The sequence below is a fragment of the Gossypium hirsutum genome, chromosome A05 (genome assembly GCF_007990345.1).
Source record: "Gossypium hirsutum isolate 1008001.06 chromosome A05, Gossypium_hirsutum_v2.1, whole genome shotgun sequence".
Lineage (NCBI taxonomy): Eukaryota > Viridiplantae > Streptophyta > Magnoliopsida > Malvales > Malvaceae > Gossypium > Gossypium hirsutum.
The window spans coordinates 22,601,518-22,623,500 of NC_053428.1; the positions used below are offsets into that span (position 1 = coordinate 22,601,518).

Sequence of the window (21,983 nt, forward strand, 5' to 3'; positions counted from 1 at the left end):
ATTTGTCGCATCAGATTTAGAAATAACAAAAGTCAATGAATTTAATAATTAGCATTTGGTGATAAATGAAATTTTAATATTTAAAAAATAAAATATAGAAACTAAAAATGATTAAATTAAAATACATGGATTAAATCCACAACTCTTGTGAAGCATAGGGACTATTAGCTGAATTTAACCTAGAATAATAAAATCCAACTAAATGCATTAATAATAGCTAACCCTAAACACTAAACTTATCAAACAAAGTAGTAAGAGATAAAAAAAAATCTAAACAAATATTTTTTTATAATATATAAAAGTTTAAATAATATCCACGTAAATAAATATCCCAACGCTTAGATCTTTTGGGATTGATTGTTCACATACAATAAATAAATAAATCATGTTTATTGAGTTTATTAAAAATTGAAATCACTAAGTGCCATTTTCTTGTTGCCTTTTAGTATCAAATACTTGCAAAGTTTAGAAAGAGTTTTTTAAAGTTAAAAATTCAAACTTTTAAGGTTTGTTTTTCCTCTTGAAACGTCAAACTTAAAACATACTATGGTGGTTTCATTTTGTTTAAAGCTTATAGAATAAAATGAACAGATATAAATGTTCTTTTAAGGCCAAAATAAGTGTGGAATCATGTTTAAATTTATAAAAATATGATACTTAATTATACAAATGAGATGTAAATATCTTAATATATATTTGAATTAGTCATAATTTATTAAGCATTACAAAACACAAATTAACTAATAATTGAATTATATTCAAAGACAAACTCAAATAATTATAGAAATGATACAAACATGATGGGGTTTAAACGAGAATAAATTCTGACGGCGATGTGGAAGCTGAAATTAAAGTATATTGAGTCATTAAATTTATAATAAAACATGATTGATATGATGGGGCATGACAAGTGGAATTATATTTTTAAATATAGTAGTTAATTTATTAAAATATAAATCAGATAAAATTTTATTTAATAAGTGATACTTTCAATGGCAAATTTGGAGAGGATTGGCATGGCCCTGGCAGCTCCTAAAATATAAAATTATTATTTAAGCTTTTATTTTTTTTTTTAAATTTTAAATTAGTAAAGATAAAATTGTACTTTGGTCTTTCCTAAAATTATAAAAATTTGATTTAATCATTTAAAAATTATAAAGATATAGACTATAAAAAATTAAAATTTCATTCGCTCCTTAAAAGATTGTTCTGGCTTCACTTCTAGATACTTTGGAATTAATATCACAAGTAAAATGATACCCTTTGAAAAAGTTATCAAAAAAAATGAAAATCCTTTATCATTATTTAAACTGGAAATTAAAAATAAATTCATCTAAAAAACTACACATCTTTTGACCATCAAAATAATTCTTTGTTTTTCATATGTTTTCTTTTTTGTATTTCGATTGTAATAGAGGCTTTTGTTGATTAGTAAATCGTCTTGTTCCGAAAATGGAAGATTTCGACTTGGCCAATAATGGGAAAATGGATGTATTCAATTTGTTTGGGCTTAAAGTACAGGAAATGCCTTGATGGATACCACAAAGTGTTAAACCCATTAAATGTTGCTTAATGACTAATTGACATGTTGAAAACATGCTGTGTTTGGAAGATTTTTATAATCTAACAAATCAAATCAACAATGTAATTTTCTGATAATGTTTTTTTAACACCAAAATCTTATTTTATTTCATTTACTTAATAAAAATAAATAAATTAGTTCTTATACGTTATATCAAATGATTTTTTTATTAAAATTTTTTATAAAAATTGGTGTGGTTGATAGAATAAAATGATAAAGAAGGAAATAGACCAAGGATCGTATTCAAGTTATTCGACTCGAGAAAGAATGATTCAAATATGGCTTGTAAAAAAGAAATAAACAAATATGGGAATAAAAAAATGAAAACACTAAAAGAATATATAAAAATAATAAATAAAGAAACAACAATTTTAAAAATAAATAAAATGAATGATGGAACAAGTAAACCGATGATATGATAGATAGATGGACCCCCAACAAATTTAATTAATGACTCTAATCAATCCTCCAAGAAATAATTATTGGCAAATTGAAAGATGAATGAATTCTCACGACTCATTGAAGAAAATCAAAAAGAAAATTCTTTCTAAAAATCACAAGAGAGGAATATTGCACAAAGAAATTAACCCCAGAGTTAAAAACTTTATTAATAAAAACAAATTGTGTATCTAAAGAACAATAAAGAAGCTTTTATAGAGGCTAGCTAAATACATCCAAATAAAATTATAAACTGAACTCTAATTAATCTAAACAAAAACTAGTTTTAAATTAAACTTTCTTTGTTAGTAAGAAACGTAAAACTCGTAAATAACTTAAAAAATTCAAATTTTGGAATAAGTAAATAATATTATATGATAAAAAATACTATATATAATATTGTTGAGTTGGTTTCACCAATTATTCGAGCCCTAGTTCAGTTGTGAATTTAATTTATTTAACAAAACAACAAATACTATCTTAATTATGTTTTTATTATTTTTTTAAATATTTTGATAAATCTAGAAAAATATATACATGTAACGAGGTTTAAACTTAAGACACATTAATGTTCACTCTCTCAAGTTTACCATTTTAACCAAAGTCATATTTGGTTTTTGTTGAGGGGAGGTCAAACTCGCTTTGGAGAAGCTTTCGAAGTGTTGATTGTCAGGAGACAACAAATCTTTGAGCGGTGCTCAATTTTGTGCCCGGAGTGTCTATACTCAATTTTATCCTTAAGTTTTGCCTTCTAACTTCATGGAGAGCGTCAAGAGGTTTACAGGCTAGGAGTGCCACACTCACCAAGAAAATGTGAGCATTTGCGCTTATTAGAGTTTTAACCCATGCTCTTTGCATGGTATTTTTGGATAATGTGGGTACTACTTGGCTAGCTCTACCTTTAATTGTTGAGAGGAAGTCAATTCCTTTGAAAGAAGTTTTCGAAGTGTCATTCACTAAATAGTCAATTGATTTCTAACAATAATTAGATATTATTCTTGTATTAAGATTTTATCACTTTAACTCTGAAGAGAAGTTATTAACTAAGAACAGACGAAGCTGTCAGATCTACTCAAACTAAATACTGCTCACACAAGTAACACGATGGGAAAAAAACAAAGACGATATTTTCTTTTGGCCATAACAAACACACAATTTGAACTATGAAATTTAAGGAATATAATCAATTTAAACGTTTCTTTTATCTTGGCCATCAAATTCATCGTACACAAAAAGGAAGATTATAATTGTCTTCCTTACCAATCCAGCTAGCAGCAGCAGCCATGTCTATAATATTTTGTTTCCCCGTTTATCTACTTGCCGTTCCACACTTTCTTTTCCAACCCTTTTTCTAGACATTAAGGAATCTGTTCTCATCACATCTAACAAGTACTTATGTCGAGTAGTTCAGGTTTTATCCTTCCATGCAAGGTTCCCATGGAATCCCGCAAATCCCACCCTTCCATTGTTTATTTCAGTGAAATCTTGGTGGTACCAAACCACAAGGGGAAACATCAGATTCTAAGAAACTCCAAGTTTCAACCTCTGGGAAGTGGTCTTAGATTCCAAATTACTGTCAGACATAGTTACACGGTCTTCTGCAACAGTAGTGTTGAACAAGGACCTGTAATCCCTTCTAGCCCTGCTCCTGCTCCTGGATCCTGGTTTGTCTTTTATATATGTATTTGAAAGGAAAATATATCTTTTAATTTTGCTTTTCAATGGTGTTTGTCATAGTCATTTCTAAATTTCCAGGAAACCTTGGATTCTGGGATTTCTGATGAGTATAATCCTACCCTTTTGGAGGGGCAACTGGCGGCCATTATTAAAAACTCAAACGTGAGCATTACCCCTCAATATCGTCAATAATTTCTATATATACTTCTTGAGCCTAAATTTAGATGTGTTGCTGTATATATGTCTGTAGAGGAAGCTGAAACTGTAATAGAGACGGTGGAAACCGTGACGGATATCGTAGAAAAAGTAGCGGAGCAGGTGGAGCAAGTGGCGGATAAGGTTGGCGATAGTCTACCCGAAGGAAAACTTAAGGATGCGCTTGAAATTGTTGAAGATATGGCCGAAGGAACAGTCAACGATGCACGCATAGTCGGAGAGTTCATTGACAAGGTATTGCAATTAACTAAATGCCTTGGTTTTTACCATTATTTTACTTCTTTATTAACAATTGGATAAGAAAGTTGGAAGTTCATTATCCTGTATATATTATGTAGACTTTGCGCATCATGATTGATTCCAATCAAATCCAATAAATTAAAGATCAGCAACACCAAATTCCTGACACAAATGTTTTAATATATTTCTAATTCGAACTAGTACTCTAAAATCCGCAACACTATAATCTATATATTGAGTCTACTAATAAAACTAAATATAATGCAGGTAGACCAAGTGGAAGAAGAGTTGGAATCTTTAATAAAACCAAACAGTGGTGATGATGAAGAAGAAGTCAAAGAGAAAAAACAAAAGGCCAAGGGCCATGCTTAGGCAAAAAATGGTACATGTCCACAACTATTCAATTGCAATAATTAACTTGGATGAATAAAGACTACTTGAATGAATTAATCTTATATATTTTTTAAATTTCTTGCAAATCTCTACAACTTTTTTATGAAAAAGAAAAGATAAAAATAAAACTGGTTTGATATATTCTTACCCCACAATCATAAATCATTATCGTCTATCACTGCTTTAATGAATTAATTTGGATTTTTCAAGGACATAGTCTACAAGCTCACCTCACTTGAAGAACTTACCAGTCGTGATTTATGGTAGTCCATCGTCAACAAAGTTTCTCGAACTTGTTCCCTCAACCTCCTAACCAACCCCACGACCACCTTATCTACCTTACCTACAATATTCTCGCCCTCTCAAAACTACGTTGCTTCACAGATTCTTCAAACGAGCTCTACACTCTTAATGACTAAAATAACAACTATACGAAACTTACCCTCAACTTCACTCAAACCAGCTTGGTTCCATGCTCCCTTTCTCTCTTTGGTTCATCTATGCTCAGCTTCTAATCAAGCTTGCTTGGGAATATCTAAGAAGGTTTAGATTAATTTTATTGTTTGTTTAACTTTATTTATCATCAAATAAAAGGAAATGAAAGGAATAATCTAAACGATTCTGTAAAACTTTGGAAACGACAAAAATTTGTTTTGAATATAAAAAATTCAATTTATATTTAGATTTGATTAAGGATATTGTTTTTCAATATTGATTAGTTAGATCCAATTTTAGTTTCAAAATTAAGTTATATTCAAAACGAGATTTGATTAAGAATGATTGGTATTCGATTTTAAGTGAAATTCAATTTAGGAATCATGTGAAACAAACAAGGACTTGGTTTATTTGGTGGACAAAAATCATGTTTCTGCGGTGAAGAATATGAGAAGTGAGAAAAACAAAAGGAAAAAAGAAAAGGAAAATAAAGAAATAAAAAAATTAAATTGTTCAAAAAAAGTATAGGGATTAGGTTTAACAAATGGAAAACAAAAAAAAATACTTTAAAAGAAATGGAGAATGGATGAAAATAGCAGAAGTAGAAGAGAATGAAAACTACAAAAAAAAGTTAAAAAAATATAAAAGAAAAAAAATTTACTCAAAACGAAAAAATTATAAAGACCAATTATATAATTTAACCTAAAATTTTCGTATGGAATTATGGTTTAACATGCCATGTCAGCTTACCATGATATCGTTAAGGGCAATTAATGACTCAACGACTAAAATGTTATAACATCATAACATAAATGACTAAAATGTAATTTAAATCAAATAAAAGTAACTATTTTAATAAATTATCTTTTATTTTAAATGCGACATATGGGGCCCTATTCTTAAAGTTCTTTATATATTATTTATCTTATGTGGACCTATTTTTTAGATTTCTTTGTTTTAATAATGAAAGGGAATAATACACATCCATCTAAATTATTGTTGCTTGATAATTAAAAAGACCTTTTTTTTTACTTATAATGTGAAATATTAGCTATTCAAAAGGGTTTGTTCTTTTTATTCATTTTAAACGGAATGTTTAAATTAATTGATTTTTTTTGAGATTATTAAATATCTATTTTTATATTTTTATTTTTTAATCATATTATTAAATATTACATTTTATTTAATATTTTTAATAAAATAAATAAAATGAATTATAATTAATACATATAATCAATAAAAAGAAAATAGTATATGAATGTAAGAGTCAAAACATATTCGAAATGAGAAAAATGCCTCAAATTAACAACTTGCATTCTTTTGAAAAGGGAAAAGTGTTTATTGCGTTTCAAAATTGAACACTAATATCTAGGTTAAATTCCGTTATTAGTCCTTATACTTTATAAAAGTTGTGGATTTAATTTTTATACTTTAATTTGATTGTTTTTAGTTTTTGTACTTTTTAAATTTGAAAATTCCAGCCATCACCAAACAATAATTGTAAATTCATTAAGTCTTTTTACTTCTAAAATTTGATACGACAAATATTATCATGTGTGATGTCATGTCAGTTTGTTATTTTCATATATTATTTACTAAAAATCTAGTTAATTGATTAACAACTGCCATTTACGTCAACACTGAAATTTCAAAATTTGAAAAGTATGAGGACTTAGAATGATCCAATCGTAGAATATGGACTAAAATCAGAACTGTATGCATAGTACAAAACTATTAATTGAATTTAACGAAACAAATTTAATTGCTACAGTTGGGGTCAGCACTAAAATGTCAAATTTAAAAAAGTAAAAGGACTAAAATTGATCAATTGAAAAATTACAAGGACTAAATCCAAAGATTTTAAAAAGGACAGAGACTAATAGCAGAATTTAACCTAATATTTATATTACCATTTTGCAGTTCCATGTGGGAAAGTATTGTGGTGCATTTCTAACTCGTGCAGATTTTCAATTACTTGAATAAATAAATGGGTATGATCTGAGAGAGGTAAATTAGGTTGTTGAACAAGGCTAATTTCATAGCAGAAAAATATGTTGACCATCGGACCAATTGTTGTTCTTGGTCCTGGCAAAGCTAAGTGCCTTCATCGGGAGCCCTTATGCAGATCACAACTCAAAAACACTGCTCTTTGTTTGCCCAGTATCTCAAAGCAAAACAACGGGCAGCTGTTTCAAAGAAATCAAACCTTCCCATCACTCATCAATGGAGGTTGCAGAAACAAGAAGATGAAGTATAACTTGTCTTTTTGTTTTTCTTCTTAATTATCTCCATATGCTAATGCTAGCTGTTTTGATTGCTTCCCTTGATTTTGAAAAGATTCAGGAAAAATATGCAAGTGATCAGCTGCAGTTTGGAATCAGGGCAACAATCATTTCCTTTTAATCTTATTCCTGCCGGTTCCAGTTGGTAATTAATTAATAAAACATGCAAATAATTAATACATATTCATTATGCTATTTGTATTAAAAGAATTAGCACTGAGATATTGACAGTGCAGGCAACTGTGGGCTCTGGGAACGTTAGTACCACTTCTCCTATCCTTCACAACAAGCAAATGGGGGCCATTCTCAAAACTGAAAAGTAAGGATCTTCTTCTTTCTTCTTAAAGTAACCAGGCATTTCATTTACTTATCTTTATTTGTGGGTTCATATGTGTAGATGAGGCTGATAACATGCTAGAGACAGCTGAACAGATAACGGATGTGGTGGAAGACGTGGCGGGGAAAGTGGAGGAGATAGCAGATCAGGTCGGCGAACAGCTGCCGGACGGTGGAAAACTTCGGGCTACTCTTGAATTGGTTGAGGATTTAGCCGAGGGAACAGCTAAGAACGCACATCTCGCCGGTGATCTCATTGACAAGGTTAGCACTTAGCATTCCACCTAATTATTTTGATTATAAAATTAACCTCGGTTTTCTTTTCATGAGAAACATGTTATTTTATTCCAAGTCAATTATCACATACTTTATCTTTTTACTCAATTATTGCACTTGGCACTGCAATTTCAAAAGAAAATTAAGGTTTTTCTTTCAGAAATAACCAAAATAAATTAATTATTTATAAAAATATTCATTTGTGAATTCATGTATGAAATAATCCGTTTTAAATAGTGAATTTCGGTGTCATTGTTACCATTAGCGACGCCATCCTTCATAATGAGTTAATCATTAATCGATTTTTAAAAAATAATAAATTTTTTAATACTATTGTTACCTTAACGATACCAAATTAAAAGTGTAATTATATAAAATATTCATTACCCTTTTTGAATTGGATGAAAGCAAAAAGCGCCGCCATCACCGCATGCGGGCTCCCAATTAATTGCTTTTATTCTATTTATATGTTATGTGTAACTTAAATAACCCCTAATAACATAAGAATAATAAAAATAAATCTTTTAAAAATAATAAATTTAAAAAAATTATTATTTAAATTACCTAAATATATCCTTCAATAATTTTTAAAATTTTATATTTTTAAAATTTATTTAAATTTAATTTTAAAAGTGGACAAACTTAATATGAAAATAAACCAAAAATTTAAAAGTATTCAATTGGCAGAGGAGGTAGTGATCGCAGCACTTTTTTCATCAAATTTAAAAAAGGTAATTACTTCATTAGGTCCCTGAACGTTTTATATAATTACACTTTAGTTTAATATTACTAATGCCAATGGCGACACCTAAAAAAATTATAATTTTTTTAAAACTAACCAACGATCATTATGAAGGGTGGTGCCGCCAATGGCAACGGAGACACCAGGGTTCACAGTTCAAAACGGATCATTTTCATACATAATTTTACAAGTGGGTTATTTTCATAAATAATTTATTTATTTGAATTATTTTTGAAAAAAGCCCAAAATTACAGATATAGGCATCATCATATTATTTATTTATTAAATAAATAAATAAATTATTTATTATTTTAAAAATTAATGATGAAGTTATTTAAAATTTTCCTCTTAATTATAATTGTTTTACTTTTTATACATTTGATATTTAGTTTTTCATTTTTATTTTAATATTAAGGCCTACTTTTATTTTAACAAATTTAGACCTAGTTTCTCGTTACATTTGTGAAGCTAAAAATGTATTTTTACTACAGAAGCAATGCAGAATAATTCGCATTTAGAGTCAAAATTTTGGCGAAAAAAATATTTTTTCACCCAAACGCAAATGCTAAGATTTAGGTGCTTTTAACCTTTTTGTTTTGAAAGAAAAAAATTCAAAATATCATTATTAATATTAACTATTTAAAAGTATATAAAATTAGATTAATTTATAATTTATGTATTATTATATTAAATCATTTAAATATGATTTAATATAATATTTAAGTTTTAAAAATATTTTTATCTATAACTAATTTTAAAAATAATTTATATTAATTATTTAAAAAATATTTAAAATTTATACTTCATGTACCATTATGTTAAATTATTTAAAAATCATATAACTTATCTAATTTTTAAGTTTCCACTATTATGTCCAATTAAGACATTTTAACCTTCAGCCATAATTTTTTTTGTAACAATGGAAAATATTGAAATTACTTCTTTCACAGCACTTTTTTACCACACTAATTAAAAATATATATTTTTAAAAATAATTTTTAACCGCAATAGTAATTGAAAACTAGCCCTTAGTTCCTCTAGTTTCATTTTAAAAATACAAGCCTAATCGTTAACCCTATTAAAATTCTTTTGGCAATTTTAAATTCATTAAAATATTATTATTTTTAGTTACGTGACTACTATGTGAGTTTTTTTTTCTTAATTTTGAAATGTTACACTAGTTTAATAAAGAAATTTTAAGGATGTTAACAAAAATTTAATTAAAATAAAGATGGAGGGATTAAATTCTAAATTTAAGAACAGTACATAAATTTATTAGATATTTTAACTTTATTTTTATTACATTTTAAAAGCAGGAGTCACTTTATCAAATTCAACTTGCAATTATGATAAATGATTGTATGAAACAATATTATCCATTTTCCAATAGTTTAATGCCACGTCAGCAATTTCATTCTGAATTTTAGGATTTTCATTTTCATTTGATTTTTTTCAAGATGCAAATATTGATGTGACATTAAGTTATTAAAAAAGATATAAATAATGTGGTGTCATTATTTCATACAATTCTTTTCCTCTAATTGTTGATCATCATAAATAATTGAATGATTTATTATTTATTGAAAATATACAAATATATACGTATTATTTTTATTTTTATTTAATATTTAGTTATTAAAAAGCTTTAAAAGCATAAAAGATATAATGTATTTTAAATGATATAATATGAGTATAAAAAAGAAATCAAATGTTGGACGATATTTCTAAGTTTAGACAAATACCTCTTTTGATGCTTAATGTAAATTTTCTTTTTAAAATCTAAAATGCAGGTGCAAGAAATTGAAGATAAGATGGAGTCTTTAATGGACGCAGTCGACACTAACGACGACAAGAAACCCAAAGACGTGCAGGATTGATGGTGTTTATGTGTATTAATCAAAACTCGACTAAAAACTAATATTTAATAAATAGAAGTAATTTTGTACCAGAGCTTTGAAAAAATCCAATCCAGAAGACTTGACAGGGGTAGTCGAGAGATGAATTTTTTAAAATTTTAAATTAATAAATTATATATATATTTAAAATAATAGAAATTATATATATCATTTAAAATTTATAAAGATATAAATTATTAAAATAATAAAATTACATTTGTATTATTATTAAAATTACAATTTAATTTTGACCCTAAAAAAAATTTCTGATTTCACCTCTATTACCTTATTCCATTAGGTAAATTTATTTTATCTATGCATGTGTTGTTTTTATTCCAATATTAATAAGTATTGTTATTGATATATTTTGATTTATCAATATTTTGTAGATATATTCATGGTCAAATTTGTTTTGTTTGAATGGAAAGTACCAACAAATAACTAAACTACTTGTCAGATAATCAACTACTTTGTATAAGATCACCCTTTTAATATAATATATAATAGGAGACATTTACAATTTTGTTTTTTGCTGCAAAAATCAATTCCAAAATGAGACAAACACAAACACAAAAAATATTTGTTTATCCGTTGCTTCTTTTATTGCTTCCCTGATTACAATTTTATTTGGGTTAATAAAATCCATAAGACAGGTGTTACTGGCCCAAATAGAAAAAAGAAAAAAGAAAATATATTGCCAGGTAAGCAGTAGGCCACGTTATAGATATTTGGAGTTAAATATACCATAAGTCCTTGTATTTTTTAAAAATGTGAAATTTAGTTCTTATATTTCTATTTTCAAGAATTTTAGTACCTTTACTTTTCAGATTTTAAAATTTAAGTCAAATTATTAATATTTTTAATTTTTTTTGGTTAAATTCAAGTGAACTACAATTTCATTTTTACTTACATGGCTTGTAAGCGAATATTTTTTTTTTATTTTAAAAAATCATACCAAAATTTTTTTTAAAAAAATTAATAGTGTTAACAATTAGTCTTGAATTTTGAAATATAAAAATAGAAGATTAAATTCCTTGAAAATATTTGGACAAAAATAAAAAAATATATACTGAAAATAAAAGTATAGGACTAAATTATAAATGTTCAAAAAGCATAAAAACTTGTGATGGGTTTTTACCATATTTGGGCCCTTAAAACGCAGTCTAACGGCTAGTCACGGCCACTTTTCATTCAATTTGAAACAACGCAGCGAAAGTGAAAACACTGGAGAAAGTGAAAGACAAAAAGGGAGGAAAAAATATCTCTTTCCGAAAACCCCCCAAATTCCTCCATTTTTGTCTTCTATTTCAAAATCCCTAACTCCAGTTCCGATTTACTTCTAATTTGTTACCCCTTTTTTTCCCTACTTTTGACTCCACAGTTTCTCTACAAAGATTATATTTTGGATTTTGTGATATCTTGTGTTCTTCGTCATTTTGAGTAATTGAAAACATGGGGATTCCTCAAGAAATCGATGATTACATGAAAAGAACCATAGATGATTCCTTAGGTCTTCCAATCTCCACTGAATCTTTGCAATTGAAGCTCCGTTCCTCCGAAGAAACCCAGCGCCGCCTCCGTGTTCAGTATCTGTTACTTCTCTCAAAATTGAAAGAGAAAGACCAAATCATCGAGCGGTCAAAGGTGGGTCAACTTTAAAACAAAGCCAAAATATATTTGTTTTCAAAATGTGAAATTATTGACATTTTTAATGGTCCTCTTCCTCCCACCCCCCCAAAGGCCGAAGCGAATATGAACGCAGTGGCGTTGAAGAGATTCGTGCAAGAGAATCAGAAGCTCGCGGCAGAGTGTGCAAATTTGTTAAGTCAGTGTAACAAATGGGAAAAAGAGTGTTTACTTTATGATCGTGATAGGGAGGCGTTGATGGATTTTGGAAATGAAGCTGATGAGAGGGCAAAGAAAGCTGAGATTAGGGTTCATGAATTGGAAGAGGAGTTAGGGAAGTTAAATGAGGAATTAAGGTTCTACCAACATCGTTATGAGAGCCAAGAGGTAAATTAGAATTCTTTTCCCACTAATTTATTGTTACTAAGTTCTTCCTTCTTGTTTGTTTTTTGGACGGATTGATTAGTTTTCTTTTCTTGTAGTAAATAATGCGATTTTGCTGGATTCAATTGCTAAATTATGGATATTTAGCTTATAAAGAACGGGTTAAACATGTAAACGTAGTTGAATATGCATTGTGAAACCGTTCTTCTTTGTTGCTGATATCGTCCAAGACAAAACATAAGTTGAACACTGTAAAACTGCTTTGGGGAGATTAATTTCAGTTTTTGCTTGTCTATGATTGATTAGAAAACCTGCAATCATATATAGCTTAGTCAAGAACTATTATAATTTATATCTCCATACTGACAATCATAGATCGCACTTGTAGATCGATTCTTCTTCCGAGGGCGCAACTGAGGAAGAGAATTTACTTGAGTCAATTCTGGCAGCATTGATTTGTAAAAATGAAGTTACATCTGGACGTGCATTCTTGGAGGCAAATACTTCCCTTGAATCATGCCTAAGGTTGCTTAAAATGTGGAACAGGTGATGGTTTTCTTCTTTCACTGCTAAGGGCTTCTTCCATATTTCTGAATCAATTGTAATGACCTCTGGTGCTTTGCAGGTTGAGGCCTTCAACTCAAAAAATTTTGACACTAGCTGCTGAAGTAAAGACCCTTAAGAAAGACAAGGAACATCTCAGGATAAACCTTAGTAAAGCTGAAGAAGAGGTGAGAGAACCAAAGAATTTGGACATTGGGTATGCTTGTCGAAATTTGCTTTTGCCTTGTGACAGCAAGATATTTTATCTATATAGGTCAAAATTCTGTTTGAAGAAAACAACATATTGGATGAGGCGAACAAAAGATTATTGAGGCAATCCCGTGAAGAAAAGAATCTCCATGATTCTGGTGGGAAGCATACTGGTAGTGCATCTGCAAAGGTGAGGAAAGAAAACAACATCTTGGATTCTCTGTATTTGTTGGTCAGCACATTCATTAGTTTAATGCTACAATTTGCTTGATTGTGTCACAGACAAACAAACGAAAATCAAGTCCCAAGATACGCAGCCCGATTGAGAAGAAGATTAACTTCACTGAAACAGATTCAGCAAGAAAGCCTCTGTCACCCTTCCGATATAACTCCCCGGTGTAAAAAATGCACAAGATAGGACCTAACTTCTTGTCCATCGATAATCTTTGTATCAAAGATGATGTTTTAAGTAGATTTACAGATAGCTTTTCTGAAGCTACAGTGTTTGTAGTTTGCGAGTAATATCTTAGTTTCAAGCACTGAAGGAAAATCTTATCTTTTTTTTTTTTTGTTCTCTTATAAGTAATGTTCATTTTCTGCTTTTCTTACAATTCAGAAACCTCCACAACAACCTTTCAGCAATTTGCTCATCACCTTCAAAGTACTTTCTATACAATACTTACATATGTGCTAAAAATCCCATCTTTCTTTTAGTAAATTGCTTTCAGTTTAAGGTATTTCTATGTGCATGCTTGAATCTCCAAAGCGCACCATTCCAAATGCACACAATCAATACCATCTACCACAAGCCTTGAAACAACAAAAGGAAAACTGGGCTTTGATACAATTATCAGACCAGTTAAACCACTGATTTCTTATATAATTAGTTTTTTGATCTAGTCCAATTTTAACAACTTTGATCACAAATAAACTAAATTTACCTCGACATTCTTCGGTTCAAAGTTTATGAGCCAAACACTTGTTTCCAAATGTTTCTTAGCTTTGCCTGCACACGAAGGTTTATGTTATTACTCATTACATCCCTAAATAAATGGTCAAATTCTACTTTTAGTCCCTGTATTCTCTAAATTTAAAATTTGAGTCATTATTATTAGTCTATGACTTTTCGTTTCTCTCTTTGGTTCTTTGTAACCATAGCATTCAATTTTAAAAGATTAAATTACAGCCTACTTGATAAGAAAAAGAAAAGGGTAACTTTATGAAATGATCAAACCAGCAGCACTGCATTGAAGCACAATCGATTTCCCATTACCTATAAAACCATCAAATAAACCAACAGTGCCCCCCCTCTCTTTTTCGATGGCACCAAAGCTTTCAAACCCCATTTAAGTCTAACCAGCTGCTTCTTCCTCTGACGAGGTGACTTCTTCTGAGGAAGAAGAAGGGTCTTCAACTGAGGAAGACGATGAGGAAGACCCCAAAACCCAGTCTACTCCATTGATCCAGAAGAGCCGAACAACCAGAAGCCTGATTCTGAGTCTGAACCCGACACCGCTGTACCGATTATTAAGCCTATTGCTATTGCGACGAAACCCATGAAGGGGATTTTGAGTGCGAAGAAATGCAGATCTGGTAAGCACTTGGCTTCTCTCGTTAGGGCTTCTTCATCTAAACGGTCTGGGGAGTATGCCAAAGAAGTGAAACTGTAAATACCAAGTTTTCATTGGAATCAGAAATTGCAGTTTTTGCTCTTTAAATATTAAATAAATATATTTAAAAAGTTTATATGAATTAAAATATAGATGTTCAATTTAATTGAAATTGTGATCAATTAGGGTCTAGACATTAATTTTTAAAGTAAAATCGTTATAGATTTTTAATTAAAAAATAATTTGAGGATTTAAATTGTAATTAGTCAAAGATTCAAACTACAATTAAACCATGCTGAAGTAAGAATTAGTGGATGGTTGTGATGTTAGTTAACTAATAAAAACAAATTACGATTAATTAAGGTGAAAATACGATTAATTAAGTTAATTAACAAATTAACCTTAGTATAAAAGGAAAATTAGTGGAATGAGATGAAAAATCTTCCTGAACTAGCCAAAACAAAGAAACCAAGAAGGAGGATGCCATAGCTAGGTTTTAAGTATTCAACCCTTAATTCAAGTAAGTACTTAATCAATTTTGCTTTGATTTTTATGAAAATTTAATCATGGGGACTTGATTTACCAAACCCATGTACTAATTTGTGAAACTGTTAAAGTTTTAGAAAGTTACAATTGTTGAAAATTAGATGGAATTGGTGTGATATTGGTAAAAATTAAGCTTAGATTAAGAAAATGATCAACTTGTAAAGCTTAATTGTTATTTTCGTATATTACGGACCAAATTGAATAAAATGTAAAAAAAAATCATGAAATTTTAGTAGGAATAGAAAATAAGAGGTCCCTAATAAGTAATTGTAAAATTGGATTTCAATTTGAAGCTTTAGATTGGAAGTTATGTTTGTCTAGGATTTAGGGATTAAATTGAATAAATTGTAAAATATGTTTAATATTGTAATTTATTTCGATTTGAATAAAATTTAATAGTATTATATGTTTTGTGATTTTATTTAGATAACATTGATATGAAACCGTCGAGATGGAAGGGAAAATCGAAACTTGTAGACAAGTGGCTCGAAATTTTGGTTTGCATTTCTATGATTCAGGAACTATTTATTTTTTGCATGTTCATATCATTTTGCAGTATATGGTATTGATATGAGTTATGAATTGAAATAGTATGATTTAATTTATGTGTTAATTAATATGAAATTGAATTGAAGCATGTTGTTTTATATGATAAATTGATGATTTGATGGTAAATTGAGATTAAAAGAATATGAATTGAACTATATATATAATGAATGAAATTGGTTATCTTATTAGCTATTTAGACTAAGCCGGATATAGTTGACATGTCATAGAGTCAAATTATTGATTGAAAACCATCGTTGCTGGGCAACCCAAGGTGGTAGATTGTACACTTTGAATCAGCATTCTCAGGCAACCTGAGGTGATGAATCCGTGTATCTGTTTTGAGCTCGTGTCGGGTTAATAGAGTTATAAACATCTAAATTAACTAAATGATAAAGTGAAATGGTAAATGTAATGAAAATACAATATATGATAGAAAGTAAATGAATCGAAAATAAGCCCTAGGGGTCGAATGAGTATGAATGAGCCAATAGTCTCGAAAATTATTAAAATGTGAAATAAAGTGACATATGTGTATTTATATACTAAAAATGATAAATGAATATGTGTGAACTAGAGTTGAAAAAGTGAGATGAACAAAATGGTATGCGAAGTTGTATATGGTTGGTAATCTTGTGTAAGTGCTCAAATGAATTGGTGTAAGTTTGATTATATATATACACACACTTAACATTGTGAAAATGATTGTATTCCGGTATGAAATGGCACGAGTTTAAATTATAAATTGAATTTGAATTGTATGTATGAAATTGTTTAAGTACATTTTATATTGACTTGAATCATAAAAATATCACTTAGTGTATTTGTTCAGCGTACGGTTTATTTTCTCTGTGTGTATGTATAGTAAATTTCCTATAGTTTGTTCAATAGATGCAGCATCTCGGAAGCAATCTTCGACTCAGTAAAATTTGTATCAATCTCGTTTTGTTTTAAGTATGACATTTACCTGGGTTGAGTCAATTTTGATAGAAAACTATGTTTATATACACTTTTGATTTCGAAGTTTAATGTATGAATTTGGTCAATTGAATACAATGTGTGAATGGATTCAAAATATGAAGTTGAATGGTATGGAATATTGCAATGGTTTATGGCATTGATGAATAGGTATTTATGTTTGAAGATAAGAATGATTTGTGTTTGATGGTTGAATTATAGGAAATGTGATATTTGTAACACCCCTAACCCCAAACCGTCGTCGGAACAGGGCTACGAGGCATTACCGGATATATCAAACAACTTATGGATATTTTACAATTATTATAACATTCATAGTATAATTGAAGAATTATGTCCCTATAATGGACTTTCGAAGCCCAACACAAGTATTAAAGTGGAATGGAACGGGACTTGTTCGAGTATTCAGAGATTTTTTTATTTTTTTATTTTTACAAAAATTTCGACAGCATTTCTTCTTAATTTTTACATAAAACCCCCTTCAAATTCAAACAAAAAACCAAACTAATCCAAAACCAATGGCACAATCAAAAACAATTTAAACCTAAATATATCTAAATCATAACCAATTCATTAATATAGTCATTTAATAACTAAATATTCATAATATTAATCCAAATTAACTAATAACTTCATTCATTTTTCATTCCAACTTGATACCAAATTATATAATATAATATTTACCATTTTATCAAACTAATAACAAAATGTGGTATACCATTCTTATAACCAACATTACAAGTATATCTATATAACTTATACAACACCTAGTACATGCCACTTTCAATTAAGAAAGAAAACATCACCCAAAATTTACTGGAGTCGGGATCGTTCAGATGCTGGACCGGGGTACTAGACTCCTATTAACCTGCGCACGGAAACAATCGCACGCTGAGTATTCCGTACTCAGTGGTATTACCATAATTCAAATTATAATAGCAATAAAGAACTTTAATTACCAAACATGTAACTATCTAATTTCACAAATATCAATTCATTCTTAAACTTTCATTAATTAATAATAAAGATACAATTTTTATCTATTCTTCAGTTTCCATCACATATTACATGTAACAATTTCAATCACTACATGAACATTAAGTTCATGCCTTTCATTTTCAATCTCAATTTCAATCCACTATTCAACTTTTTCGTTTCTTTCAATATTTCAATAATATAATCAATCAATTTATTTTAAATTTCTCATTTTAGATATTCACCCTATTAACAAATCCGGACTTTGACGGATACACGGATTCCAACCCAACACACCAGTACGGCACATTGTGCCTAAAATGGTACATAGTACTTGATCAGTATACGACACATAAAGTGCCTAAAACGACACACGAGGTGCCTGATACGACACACGAGGTGCTTGAAATACTTCACATAAAGTGCCTGATCAGTAAAGCCGGCAAATTCCCATACACTTCCAGATCCTATGGCATGCCAATTATATCCGACTTAGCCCGACTAGTTAATAGGGTATTTCAATTCTCAATTCACTTTCATTTCCATTCCAAGATTACTTTTCAATTAAAATTTTCACATTCAAATCAATTTACAATTCAATTATACATACACATTCACCATTCAATTCAATTCTCATTCAACTCAAATATCAATACTTACCTTATAATTCACTTATTAAATATAGAATTGATATAAAACATTTAATAAAAAGTAATTTGAATTATAGTAATACAAACCGTGAATTTCTCGTTTTAATCCTCGATAGCTTTCTCTTTTCCTTTGTGCGCCGATGTCTTGGGTTCTTTGTTAACTACGAAAATAATAATAATTTATAATCATCATCAATATAACACAATTCAATTTAATCCATGAGCCTAAACATGCAAATTTAACCATTTTTATACATATAATTCTACTATTTACTTATATGTTCATTCAAAGCTGTCTGCTGTCTACTTGAGTCATTGTTACTAAATCATTTATATCTTGAGCTAGGAAACTCCAAATTAAGATCCACTAATTTTTCCTGAAATTAGATTCACATATCTTCTTACCATAAAATTTTTAGAATTTTTGGTTTATCCAATAAGTACAGTTTATTCTTTAAAATTGCCCCTGTTCTGCTGTCAAACAGTTCTGACCATTTTCACTAAAAATTGATTATCTCCTTGTACAAGATTCGAACGATGTTCCCGTTTAATTATCTTGAAAATAAGTTCAATAGGGATTTTAAACATATAAATTCCAACCTATAATTAGTTTTATACAATTTTTAATGATTTTTCAAAGTTAGAACAGGGGAATCCGAATTCATTCTGACCTTGTCTCACAAAACTTATAATATCTCATGATCTAAAATTCCGTTGCTTACACCGTTTCTTCTATAAGAAACTAGACTCAATAAGATTTAATTCTATATTTTTTCCATTATCTAGTTCGATTTATTCATTTTTTTGTGAATTTTCAAAATCAGAACACTACCACTGCCCAAAACTGTTTTGTGAAAAATGTTAATAACCAAATTTACAACACCAATTCACACTTTATTTCTATTCAAATTCCATTTAAACTCAATTTAGCTATTAAATTTTCAACATATTTTTCTAATTTCGAATTTTTCTCAATTTAGTCCCTAGTTTACTTTACATTCCAATCTCTATTCTAACTTAATTTCATTCAATTAAACCCCTATTTCATCATTTTGTTCAACATGAACTTTGTTTAAAAACTTAAAAACTTAAAAACTTCTAAACTACTAACTTAATTCTATCAAAACCTTGTTTTAATACTTTTAGAACATCAAAATTAAGAGAAAATGGCATGATTGAACTTACCAATTAAACTCCAAGCTTTAAAAACCCTATTTCTCATTTTCTCTCTTTTATTTTCTTCTTTCCTTCCCCTGCTCGAATGCTTTCTGTTCTCTTTTCTCTATTCTTTTTGTTTCTTTCCTTTACTCTGTTTCTTTTATTCACTTTAGTTACTAATAATATATAATAATAATTTTTTTTTTACCATCCACTTGTCAAAATTATACTATATAACCGAGTAAAAATCTACTCCTTTTGCCGCCTCATCTTCCCAAATAGGCTTAATTCCCTATTTGGTCCTTATTATTTCCTACTAATTTATAATTAAACTTTTACTCCTTATTCAATTTAGTCATTTTTACTAATTACTCTAAATTAAGCTAAATTCACCTAATTTAAACCTAATTAAACACATCGCTAAACTCATAAATATTTCTAGTAATTATTTTGAACTCGATTTATTAAGACGGAGGCCCGTTAATGTACTTTTTCGATGCCCGTGAATTTTGGGTCATTACAATATTGGTGTATCATAGAATATGTGTTATAGTTCAATAATTGGTTCATTTAAATAGCATATTTTAGTTGAAACTATATTGTGTTTAAGCAAATTGATACATTGAAAAATTGCAAGTTGAGGACTGCTTAATATTTTGTAAAAACAATTTGTTACATCGCGAAGTTGTGTAAGTCGTCACAATGAGATCAGGCCACCATGTCACGACGCGACGTCGAGCATGAATTGTTAAGATGAGACCTACTTAGTATGTTGCGTCACGACGAGAAACTCTCTAATGTCGCAATGTCAACTTGAAATTTTGAAAATATTACAATTTAGTTTTAATTCGATCTCGAGTTAGTATTAGAGCTTTCGTAAGCTTGTATAGGACTCAGAAATAAATATTTAACATTTATATACTTAACTTGTTTGCAATTGAATGTTTAATGATGTGATTATAAACTATTCATAGTTGCTTTGACAATGGATGTGACACTTTATAGTTCAGATCTAGCGATCGGGTCAAGTATAGAGTGTTACAGAAAAGACCCGAGAAGAAGGTTGGAAAAGAAGGGTTGGCTATTGCACCTGTTGTGGAGGAGGTGAAAAAGACTGGTGAAGATGCAAAGAAGCTACTGTTCCAGCGGCTGTTCAGTGAAGATGATGAGATTGCTTTGTTGAAAAGCATGTTGGCTTATTCTGCTAAAAAAGTGGCTGATCCTTGTGCTGATATGAATGGATTTTATGATTTTGTTAAGAAGTTGTTTCATATTGATGTTACCAAAGCACAAATGATGGATAAATTAAAAGGTTAAAGAAAAAAAAAATTCAAAAACAATGCTGGTAAAGGTAAGGGTGAGGATCGAACTTTCTCTAAAGCCCATGAACAAAATGCTTTTGAGTTGTCCAAAAATATTTGGGGCAAAGAAGGGATTAGTGGAAAAGTTGAGTCTTCAACTGATAAGAAAATAGACGAGCTGTCTAAGAGTTCCGATAGTTTGCTTGATAAGAAATTTGGTGTCTTTGACATGGAGGTGGAAGTTGTAGAGGTCGGGTTGGATATGGTTGATGGTGAAAAGAAGACGGCTTTGAAGGTGAAATGGAGAAAATTGCAGATGGTGCAGTAAGAGGGATTTGTGGAGTGAGCTGAATTTGTGGCTGAGCAAGCTAAGATTACAAGTCCGAAGAAATGTTTTTAAGTTTTGTGCTTATTAGATAAGTAAACTGCCTTTGGGATAATATTTATCTCTTGCATAGAGAGGGTCGTTCATTTAAGGCTCAATTATGCTGATACTAAGAAGAAGAAGCTTGCAAAACCTGAGAAAAGCCAAAGCAGTTGTAGAATTCAACTTGTTTGTGGCAAATCTTTCATATGAAGCAAGAGCTAAACATCTTAAAGAGTTTTTTTTCACTTCAGAGGGTGCTAATGTTGTCTCTTCTGGAGTTATATTTCCTGATAATCCAAGAAAGTCATCTGATTTTTTGAATTGGGTGTGGTCAAGATATGCATTTGTTTGTTTAGTCAAGAAAATGACAAGTTATTTTCCCTGCAGATGTTTATGGAAATACTAATACGGATTGTGAAAGTACAATCAGAACAGAGTTCATAGTCTGATGATAATTCAACCAAGTTGAACATTATTTTGAAACGGGCAACCGCTGACGAAAGTTGAATGAGACACAGTGCAATGAGATTTCAATATTTGCCATTATGTAAATAAGGTTCTGAAACTCAGTGATGAT

General features: G+C 29.4%; 3 protein-coding genes and 1 pseudogene across 4 annotated transcripts; all 4 read left to right on the forward strand.

Annotated features, from left to right (window-relative positions):
* Window positions 1-3,415: 3,415 nt before the first annotated feature.
* On the forward strand, window positions 3,416-4,599 carry LOC121228885 (uncharacterized). The gene is made up of 4 exons (XM_041111904.1): window positions 3,416-3,684; window positions 3,776-3,828; window positions 3,948-4,147; window positions 4,421-4,599. Exons 1-4 carry the CDS (start codon window positions 3,416-3,418, stop codon window positions 4,523-4,525), a joined length of 627 nt encoding a protein of 208 aa, XP_040967838.1. The 3' UTR covers window positions 4,526-4,599.
* Window positions 4,600-6,902: 2,303 nt separating this feature from the next.
* Window positions 6,903-10,606, forward strand: LOC107957790 (uncharacterized). Of its 2 annotated transcripts, none has more exons than XM_016893367.2 (5): window positions 6,903-7,232; window positions 7,319-7,408; window positions 7,500-7,582; window positions 7,661-7,863; window positions 10,408-10,606. In XM_016893367.2, the coding sequence occupies exons 1-5, from the start codon at window positions 7,033-7,035 to the stop codon at window positions 10,492-10,494; spliced, it is 663 nt and encodes a 220-aa protein (XP_016748856.1). In that variant the 5' UTR covers window positions 6,903-7,032; the 3' UTR covers window positions 10,495-10,606. The 2 variants fall into 2 exon arrangements, with proteins under 2 accessions (XP_016748856.1, XP_040969913.1); XM_041113979.1 differs by having other exon boundaries at window positions 6,907-7,232; window positions 7,325-7,408.
* Window positions 10,607-11,420: 814 nt separating this feature from the next.
* LOC107957788 (spindle pole body protein pcp1) lies at window positions 11,421-13,842 on the forward strand. Its single transcript, XM_016893366.2, has 6 exons — window positions 11,421-12,156; window positions 12,253-12,525; window positions 12,911-13,068; window positions 13,148-13,253; window positions 13,340-13,465; window positions 13,558-13,842. The coding sequence occupies exons 1-6, from the start codon at window positions 11,965-11,967 to the stop codon at window positions 13,675-13,677; spliced, it is 975 nt and encodes a 324-aa protein (XP_016748855.1). The 5' UTR covers window positions 11,421-11,964; the 3' UTR covers window positions 13,678-13,842.
* Window positions 13,843-13,969: 127 nt separating this feature from the next.
* LOC107960667 (GLABROUS1 enhancer-binding protein-like) lies at window positions 13,970-21,439 on the forward strand (annotated as a pseudogene).
* Window positions 21,440-21,983: the final 544 nt, after the last annotated feature.

Coding starts and splice junctions, on each gene's coding strand:
- LOC121228885 (XM_041111904.1), top strand. CDS start 3,416: ATGTCGAGTAGTTCAGGTTTTATCCTTCCATGCAAGGTTCCCATGGAA. Junction 3,829..3,947: donor AATCCTACCCTTTTGGAGGG/GCAACTGGCGGC, acceptor ATATGTCTGTAG/AGGAAGCTGAAACTGTAATA. Junction 4,148..4,420: donor TCGGAGAGTTCATTGACAAG/GTATTGCAATTA, acceptor AATATAATGCAG/GTAGACCAAGTGGAAGAAGA.
- LOC107957790 (XM_016893367.2), top strand. CDS start 7,033: ATGTTGACCATCGGACCAATTGTTGTTCTTGGTCCTGGCAAAGCTAAG. Junction 7,233..7,318: donor TGCAGAAACAAGAAGATGAA/GTATAACTTGTC, acceptor GATTTTGAAAAG/ATTCAGGAAAAATATGCAAG. Junction 7,583..7,660: donor GCCATTCTCAAAACTGAAAA/GTAAGGATCTTC, acceptor TCATATGTGTAG/ATGAGGCTGATAACATGCTA.
- LOC107957788 (XM_016893366.2), top strand. CDS start 11,965: ATGGGGATTCCTCAAGAAATCGATGATTACATGAAAAGAACCATAGAT. Junction 13,069..13,147: donor TTGCTTAAAATGTGGAACAG/GTGATGGTTTTC, acceptor GGTGCTTTGCAG/GTTGAGGCCTTCAACTCAAA. Junction 13,254..13,339: donor TTAGTAAAGCTGAAGAAGAG/GTGAGAGAACCA, acceptor TTATCTATATAG/GTCAAAATTCTGTTTGAAGA.